General features: G+C 33.5%; 1 protein-coding gene across 2 annotated transcripts; it reads left to right on the top strand.

The window, feature by feature from the left end:
- The first annotated feature begins 254 nt into the window (after positions 1 to 254).
- Positions 255 to 8575, top strand: Prl2c1 (prolactin family 2, subfamily C, member 1). 2 transcript variants are annotated; one of them, NM_001044271.1, is made up of 5 exons: positions 255 to 345; positions 2526 to 2698; positions 6120 to 6227; positions 7340 to 7522; positions 8387 to 8575. In NM_001044271.1, the coding sequence occupies exons 1-5, from the start codon at positions 315 to 317 to the stop codon at positions 8573 to 8575; spliced, it is 684 nt and encodes a 227-aa protein (NP_001037736.1). In that variant the 5' UTR covers positions 255 to 314. The 2 variants fall into 2 exon arrangements, with proteins under 2 accessions (NP_001037736.1, XP_017456142.1); XM_017600653.1 differs by having other exon boundaries at positions 315 to 345; positions 8393 to 8575.
- The last annotated feature ends 792 nt before the right edge of the window (positions 8576 to 9367 follow it).

The following is a 9367-nucleotide window of genomic DNA, read 5'->3' as shown; positions in this document are numbered from 1 at the left end:
GAAATCAGTCTTCTTGGATCAGAAATGGCTCTCGTGAGTTATGACATAACTCAGATCATAGTCATGGCATAAAAATGAGGTAAATAATGCCTATATACCAAGGTTAGTTGTAATAAGGCTATTAGCTAATGATGGGTGAGAGTAATGGTATCCTCATTGGATTCCAGACATTGCTTCTTCCTGCCCCCTAGCAGTGTGTGGCCTTGGGGATGATGTGCTGCACTATATAGGAGGTGGAAAGTTAACTGGAAACAGGACTTTGGTGAAACAGCTTTCCTGAATCAGCAGCCAAGCTGCAGTGGGACTCCGCAGAGATGCAGCTGTCTTTGACTCAACCAAGTTCCTGTAAGTTGCTCTTCTCTGAACTTCCTCTAGTTGACCTTAATTATTTCATAACTGTACAAAGATGGATTGGAAAGCTTACTTTTTTGGCATTATCTTTGTATATGAAATTAACAGATATTCATTAATGAGTAACCCAAAGAAGTAAAGCAGAAAAAGTTGAGAACTACTTTCTAATTTTCTCTCAAGACAGTAACTAGTGACTCTTAGACCAGTGGTTCTCACAATGAAGACTTCTTCTTAAAAGAATATATAGTAATGTCTAGAGAAATATTTTTGTTTTCTTAAGTGAACAATTTTAGAAAAGAGGAATATTATTGATATTTATCAGTAGAAAGTTGTATGTCTACACAATTGAATGAAAAAAAGTTTCGGAATACGGAATGGTAACTTTTACAAAGTCCAAACTACAGATATTGAGGTTTTAACTGTAATGAAACCACACTATAGATTTTATAACTACAGAAGGAGAAAGCAGCTTACTCTGACTCCTGTTTCTCTACTATGAACTGCTTGATTAGAATGATGTAATCATTATTATTCCAAGGATAAATCAATGAGGATAACAGATGTGCATTAATATAGCCTAATTTTTTTTTTACTCAAAAGAAATGCACGTTCATTATGCATAAAATCTGTGTAAATTCATACAAGATCATTACCAGAATAGCAGGGGCATTAGCACACATCTTTTACCCCTGAAACTATTGACAATTCTAAGTTTCTGAGAGAGAGGAGGATAATTTTTTAAGTGTGACTTCTGGTAACTGGATCAGAGTCTAGTAGAAGACTACACCTCCAAGAATACTTGCAGCTGCAAATTGGTCTTAATTTTTTTTAATGACACAAGATGTATGGATGAGAAAGGGCATGTGGAGCTTGGAAGAGTTGGGGGATGTGGATTGACTATCAAAACATATGAAATCTTAAATGACAGAAAAAAATGTGAGTAAAGTTGTGTAAAGTTGATATTATTTACAAGCAAGATGAATGGACAACAAGCATAGATTTGATGCGATTAAATCACAAGACAAAGTCATAAGGACTAGTTAGGTTACAAAAATTCTATAGCTGAAAACCAGAAGATATGTGTGTGTGTGTGCATGCGCATGTGTGCATGTGTTTATGCTCAGATTTTTTCCATGAATAAAATTTACCAATACCCTAATTTACAGTTGCACATTTTCAATTCTATTTATCAAAGTTGTTAATCAGAAGTTTTTTCTGATAGTGCCACTAAAATAATAGAATTTTCTTTGTAATAAACACATGTTGATACTCAAATGTTAAATATTGATGCATGCATTATTCAAAAGAAAATTGATGATAAAACTAATCTTGGTCATTATCAAAAATGTTAAAATTGCATTACACAAAATAGGGAGCTATTGGCAAAGGAGGAAATGTGACATTATGGTGCATAAATATCTATTTTAGATTATGGAATAATTTATTGACAACTTTCTACATCATCAGCATCAGTAAACAGTTGTGTATTTATTCCCATATAGTTTGAAGATAAAACTAATCCACAGAGCTGTCCTTGTCACATTGGTGCCCCATCTAATATTAGGGGAAATTTAACACTTGGATCAGGGGTAGCCATTGCTGCTTTGAACAAAACTTGTGTTCATTTCTTGGCACCCTGTGACTGCTCACAACTACATATAACTTAAATTTTAAGAAATTTGATGCATTCATAACCTGCATGGACAACAGGTGTAGATATGGTACACCTATGTAAGTGTAGGCAAACACTAATATACATAAGATTAAATAAATGTTTCTAAAAAATTCTACAAACTCATAACTTATCTTTTACTACTGAAAATCAGAAGCAAGTCGCAAGACATTAAATGATCTGAACACCCTGCCTTGACTCAAATTAAGTTCCACATGTTTGTAGAATGAAGTATACTCTTGGGTGTGATTTTTAAAAGTGTAAAAAGTATAGTTATGACTCAAAATGAGAATATGAGAAAATATGATTACTTAACTTATTTTATCCATTACTCTTACAGTGATTAAAAACAAACAAATAAAACAACAACAGCAAAAACAAAACAAAACAGCTTCTTCATAGGAAGTCACTGTGATGACAGGAAGTCTTCCACTGATAAGATTGCATTTAACACCCTCACAAGAATATATCTCATAGTAGGTTCTCTACTTTTTTTTAACAGGGATACTGCTCCTACTAGTGACCAACCTGTTCTTGTGGAAGAATGTGGCATCGGTGCCCTTCTGTGCAATGAGGAACGTCCGTTGCTTTATGTTCTTGGAAGACATGTTTGATTTAGCAGGCAGTATGTCTCATAATATCAGTATAGAAGTTTCAGAGATGTTCACTGAATTTGTAAGTACCCCCACTAACTTCTGGCTTCTTAGCAAATCAAACCTCAATCACAATGGTTGATATACTGTATGTAGAGCCTAAAGCAGAAAGCATTATGATCTAAATCTCAAATGAGCACTATTTCTCAAAAAGAACACAGCAGTTATTGAAATATAGGACCAGAAAGAGAATACTTGAATAAAATGTAGAATATTGACTGAAACACAATTATTTCAATGTTTATCTCCTGTTTAACATTTATTTAAGTTTACTTTTATGACATAAAGACATACAAAACAACAAAGGAAATGTTGATTCAGTATTCCTTTATCTAATGGGTTACTTTCACTTCCATCAATCTGTCTGCTTATCTATCTATCTTCTATCTATCTATCTATCTATCTATCTATCTATCTATCTATCTATCTATCTATATCTATATCTATATATCTTCAAATAGTTCCTAATTTTAGCTATCACTTGACTATTCCATTTTAATGAAAATAGATTTTTTTCTTACATAATATATATCAGTTACAGTTTTCTCTCCATCTATCCCTTCCAGATTCTTTCCATGTATCCACCTACCCTTTCCTGGGGAATCCATTCACTTTGTGTCTCTCATGAGAAAAACAGACTTCTAAATTATAATAATAAATAAAAATAAGATAAAACAAAAATAAATACATCAAAATTGGACAAAGCATAGAATTCAAGAGAGTGCACAAAAAACAGATCAATCCCTTCATTATTGAACTCTGAAATCCAATAAAAAATGAAACCAGAGTTAGAAAGGACCTGGTGCAGAGCCATCTGTGCCCTGTGCATGCTGCCTCAGTTTCTGTGAGCTCATATGGATATAAATCATGTTGAGTTAGAGAGCCTTGATTTCTTTGTGTCTTCCTTTCCCTTTAGCTACTACATTTTTCCATGACATCTTCTTCAGGATTCTATGACTTCGAAGTACTGGGAGTTGATAAAGACATCCCATTTAGAGATGTGTTTCAAGGTCTCACACTCTCTGCAAACTGTCTGTCTCTGGGTGTCTGTCTTTGTTCTGCAGAAAGAAGCTTCTCTGATGATAGTTGAACAAGGCTCTGATTTATGAGTACAGCACAAGGGCATTAGCAGTCCTTTTATTTCTCTAGATTTCCTTGGTTTTATTTGTCTTTGTTTCTAGAAGAGTAACATTTGATTTTGCCTACATCTCTGGGCTGTCCAATCTCAGGGTTTTGTTCACCTAAGCAGTGTTAGGTATGGGTTCAGTATTTTCTGGAATTTTGTTAGTCGGGTTTTGGTTATTTAATTCTACAGGCTTTGTACCACTCTTGTCCTAGCATTATTTGCAGGCAGGATACCGTTTTAGATTAAAGGATTTGTGGCTGTGTTGTTGTTTATGATTCTCTTTTGATAGGGTGCAGAGTACCTTATCATGACAAAAATGCTAGCACACAACAGTGAAGGCTCTATGGATCCATCAGCTCAACTATTTTATGTTCAATGAGTTGTGTAGATGTTGTCTTTAGCAATGGGCCCTTGCCTCCAGTTTGTGGAGAACAAGCTATAGTCTTTGAAATAGTACGTCTAGGGTTGTTTAATGGTTTCCAACCCCTTTGGCCAATAACTCAATTAAATACATCCTGATACTCATATAGAAGTCTTCATTTAATGACAAGAGGAAGTCAGATGGAGCTCGGTCTCCTCAATTATTTGGCTATTTCATTAGATTGTCTTCATATATCTATATGTATTAGAAAGCTTATAATGTATACATTACCATGCTATCCTTTAAATAGCTCCTAATTTTAGTTATTACTTGACTATCCCCTTTCTTTTCCTTCTTCCCTTCCCCTCCACACATTATTCTACCATTTTAGCCAGTTGCCTTTCCCTAGATACTGCAAACTTGTAATAAAAGAATATCCATTGTAGTGACTTGCAAAAATTAAGTAGAGTTAAAGACACTGGGGCAAAACCAGAGAGAGCAAGAAAGCATGTAACTGCTTTTCAGATTCCCAAATGTCCTAAACTATAATGAATTCCAAGATATTAGTTTTAATGATAACAAGGTCTGGCATATACAGTTGGTTATGTCTTTATGATGGCAGCACTTTGAAGACTGTATGTTAGATATTCTACTCCAGTCAACAAAGTCACAATATATGACTTTTGAACATAGCTGGGATGTAGAAGTAGGTTCAATATTTGCAAAGCCTATTCTTCCTAGCATTCTTTTTACATGTTGTTTTTTCTATCATTTACATTTCCTGATGGGGAACATCAACAAAAACATCTCCAAATTTCTTTAAACTATCAAATAATTCACTAATGGTAGTATTAAATAATGCTTTAAATACTAGTTTTAAGTAATGGATACTACCAAAAATAAAGACATAAAAGTACATAAAATAATTGAATGCTGATTAATTTGAAAATAATAAATATGTTTACATTTTAGTTGACTCATAACTTATGTACTCTAGTACATTCTGTGCAGGGTTTAAGACTTTTTAGTCATAACCAACACAATGGTATTCTATATTCCTAATTGCAGACCTAAGTGAGGTTTCTTGTGTACATGCGAAGATAATTGCAAAAAATGTTGGAAAATGTGGCATTTGTTAGAAATGGCAAGTAAAAGAATTGGTAATTGGAGAATTGCTGATTTTAGCATCTGTTGGACAAATCACATCTATAAAGACTGCACACAGTAAAGAGAAGTCTGGGAAGCTTGAAATGTAGATGGATATAAACTGATACTACAGATAAAGATTAAAGTGCCATTAAAAGTATTCCCTGGGAATGAATGTTTTAATTGGCTATACAATACTCTATGATCATCCCTGAAATAATATATACACAAGTATTAAACAGACTCACCAGGTATTGGTGTGAGCATACCCTCATGTTTGTGGTGTGTGTGTGTGTGTGTGTGTGTGTGTGTGTGTGAGAGAGAGAGAGAGAGAGAGAGAGAGAGAGAGAGAGAGAGAGAGAGAGAGTATGTGCGTGTAACAATAATAATCAAATAATAGGTGCCAAGAGATCAGGTAGTGGTGTGCTAGAACACATCTTTTAACCCCGCATTTGGGAGAGAGAGGCAGGTGGATCTCTGAGTTTAAGGCCAGCTTGGTGTACAAACTCTGTGAGGACACAAGGAAACCCTGGCTAAAAAAATAAATTTTAAAAAGATGCCAAGAATTAAGATGGAGTATGGGTGGGATGATAGGAGAAGGTTGATGGTAGCAGAGAGAAGATGGGGGAGGGGCTGAAGAGAAGAAAAGGAAGGAGAAAAATGCACCTGAGTCCTAAGCAAAAGACTTTTCAGGATCATTTATGTAATATATTAGTTTCAGTTTTTAGTACTCACTTTAAATTCATTACTTTCTGTTCATTTAACCCTTTCACAATTTCTGATCTCATCTGAATATTTCATCAATTCCAGGAAAAGCATTATGCTAAAGTGCCTGGGCTCAAAGACAAAAGCCTCACGAGATGCCACACTACTTCGCTCCCTATTCCAGAAAACAAAGAACAAGCCAAGCACACACATGTGAGTTCACACACAATAGAGTTTTCAGCAATATTTTGAAAAAATACACTGGATTTTCCATATTGTAAGTGGTTAAAAGTATTATATAGGCAGGAAAATCCTGAGCCTGAGAAAATAGAGACAGAATATATAATAAAGTTAAATGATAATCATTTTTGTGGGAATATAGAGACAGAATATGTAATAAAAGGAAAACTATACTGCCAGTTGATGACTTGTAAGTGAAATGTGCCAAGTAACATTTTCATGTATCTATAAATTGTCCACAGTGAGAACCCTTTTCCTCTATCCACCAATTGTATGGTTCATACTATTCTGTAGGGGATTTTTAAACTGCCATTGAAAGTCAAGGCTAAAAACATATTGATGCAGGCTTAAAATAACAATGCAGTTGTATTTATTGTGTTCATAATGGATTCTGTGTGGACAGAATTGGTTGTATTAGCAACCAGTTCACCATCTCATCTTGACCTTTAAGTATTAAATATTATGGCTTTCTTTTGGTTTCCAATATTAAATATTTATGCCTAACTGTCCTCACCTGTGCCATGTATAAAAGTCAACTGAAGAAAGGAATACAATGTGTACTTTATGTTATTCATATACCATCCTGCTGTGTGATTAGAAGTGTACATATCATGACTTTGCTAATTATTATTTTGTCCCCTCACACCTATGACTTCTTACATAAACCATCATAATATTCTGTTGATTGAAAATTATCATTCATCCTTCTGTATTTGTGCAATTAGAATGTATCCCCATGTTCTCCTTAATGGCAAACATTTTGTGTCTATTTAATTCTTATTTAAAGCACAGTGAAATAATGAAGGAAAGTGATAAAAATCAAGATTATATTTCATAAGAGTCACCACTTCTCTAGAAACTACATAAAGCACTCCATTGAACTTTCTGAATATAATTCACTCTAGAATTCTACTTTACAATGCAGTTACAATATTTTACACTTCCACAGTGTGTCTTATATAACTTATACAAATACGATGGATTGTAAATTCATATTTGACTAAAAAAAAGGAAGTTTATTTCAGTCTCTTGAATACAACCTGTCTTATCTAACTTTATTATATTATTCAAATGTGATTGCTTAGTATGGAGCTCTACTGAAATCAGCGCACATGGTTTTGAAAGCCTGGAAAAGCCCTCTGAATGATCTAGTGCGTCAAATATCTACATTGAAAAATATCCCTGATACTATCATCTCCAAAGCCACAGACATAAAGCTAAAGATCAACTCAGTCGAGCAGGGGGTGAATTCCATCATCAACAGAATGGTGAGTAGTTCCATATACGTCTTTTCACTTTTCTCCTTATAAAAGAGGTAAGCAGAGCAAGCAAAGAGTTTTGAAGCAGTTCACTTAAAAATGCATAAAAACAAACAAAACAACAACTAAAATAGGAACAAGCAAAAAAATCTGTGACATCCAAATAGCTAAAAAACAATACTATTAATTGTAAGCTGGCAATTCCAACTTTCTGAAAAGAGTTTTATTCAGAACCTTACATCACAGGGCTCTCAGGAAAACATAAGGGCTCCTCATTTTAATTTGAACAGTACTTTTCTGTGTCCAAAAAATAGACACCAAGACAACTAAGTACCTGACCATGTAAGGCTAGCTCTACCATCCCATGACTATTTACATCTTAAACCAACAAGTAAAAAATCATTGCACCTTGGGTTAAGAATATTCACATTATATGAAGAATTGATATAACCAAAAATAAAATAAGTGAGAAAAATTCTGTTTTCAATTAAATGAAAAAAATGGACAATATTTCAATGCCAGGACCTATTTTCACAAAAAGCAATTCAGGGACTTCTGAAGACAAAGGGGCATTCCTTATGCAATATAATAAACATCTATTCCTTCATTGCTTTTTTTTTCAAATCTATGTCTAAAAGCAAGTAAGTTACTGATTGTCCATTTGTCAACTTCTGTTAAGAATGTAATTGATCAGACAAAAAGGCAAGCAACAAATATTTCTCTTTTAGCTACACTCACCAAGGTCACTGAAATCCATACACATAGCTGGTTTTGACAATTCTAATTTCTTACAAATTAATTGAGCATTTAGAAGGAATAGGCAATAAAATATTATAATATAATTGATAGTTGAATATGTTTTTTGATGATCAGCTTCAGAATGGAGATGAAGAAAGGAACTATCCTGCCTGGTCCAGCCTGCCAATCTTCAAATCCAATGATGAAGATGCTAGCATTCGTTCTTTTTATGGCATGATCAGTTGCCTAGACAATGACTGTAAAAAGGTTGATATTTATCTCAATGTCCTGAAGTGCTACGTGTTACAAATGGATAACTGCTGATACTTCTTCCATGTAATCTACCTCTGAAATGTCATGCAATATCCTTTAAACTTTTATCCATTGAAATTGTTATTGTTTCATTTAAAAATAAAAAGTGTTTTTCAGAAATATAAAAGTCTCAATTGGGAATTGGTCAAAATTTCTATTGTGTATTTCATATAACACCTATTTATACCATCAACATGTTTCAATCAAATATCTCACAAGTAGTATAATTTAGATATGCAAACAACACACTTTATAACTAATTTAATACTTAGGACAGTTTATTGTTAATTTGTAGGAAACGAAAACTGGTGTTTTAGGAATCTTCCTGGTGAGCCTATAAAACTTAGAATATTTGTGATCATTAATGAAACCCAGATACAACTAATCACACAACTTACAGATTTCTGAAAGCCAATATGATTATGATTGATATGCACCATCCCCAAGTATTTCAAAAAGTCAAAAACTTTAATATCTCTAAGAACAAAACTATAAAGTTGCTCTTGATTTCTGTAAAATTTGCTTCAAACATAGTCTGAATTCTTATTCCCTTTGCACCACCTTCGACATATACTACATGTTCTTTACCTTGTGTAGTCTAATACTTCTTTGCACTGTATTCAAATACTTCAAATATTCACATTATTTAGTATTAACTTTCCCTTTTCATACATTGTTGGGTGAAATCGCATGGTATATAATGAAATATAAAGAGTTTCTTGATGTTTTTAGCCCCTCCTTCTGAATTTCCATATTTTTTGTCTTTTAGAAAATTAGATACAGAATTAGAAGTCATAAAAAATT

Source organism: Rattus norvegicus, chromosome 17 (genome assembly GCF_036323735.1).
Source record: "Rattus norvegicus strain BN/NHsdMcwi chromosome 17, GRCr8, whole genome shotgun sequence".
NCBI lineage: Eukaryota > Metazoa > Chordata > Mammalia > Rodentia > Muridae > Rattus > Rattus norvegicus.
Note: the sequence above shows the minus strand (reverse complement) of the source record. Positions and strands in the feature narration are given on the sequence as shown.

What these genes read in the sequence shown, in the direction of transcription:
- Prl2c1 (NM_001044271.1), top strand. Translation starts at nt 315, where the DNA reads ATGCAGCTGTCTTTGACTCAACCAAGTTCCT. An exon ending in TTTGACTCAACCAAGTTCCT is followed by an intron (nt 346 to 2,525) that starts GTAAGTTGCTCT and finishes TTTTTTTAACAG; the next exon opens with GGATACTGCTCCTACTAGTG. An exon ending in ATTCCATCATCAACAGAATG is followed by an intron (nt 7,523 to 8,386) that starts GTGAGTAGTTCC and finishes TTTGATGATCAG; the next exon opens with CTTCAGAATGGAGATGAAGA.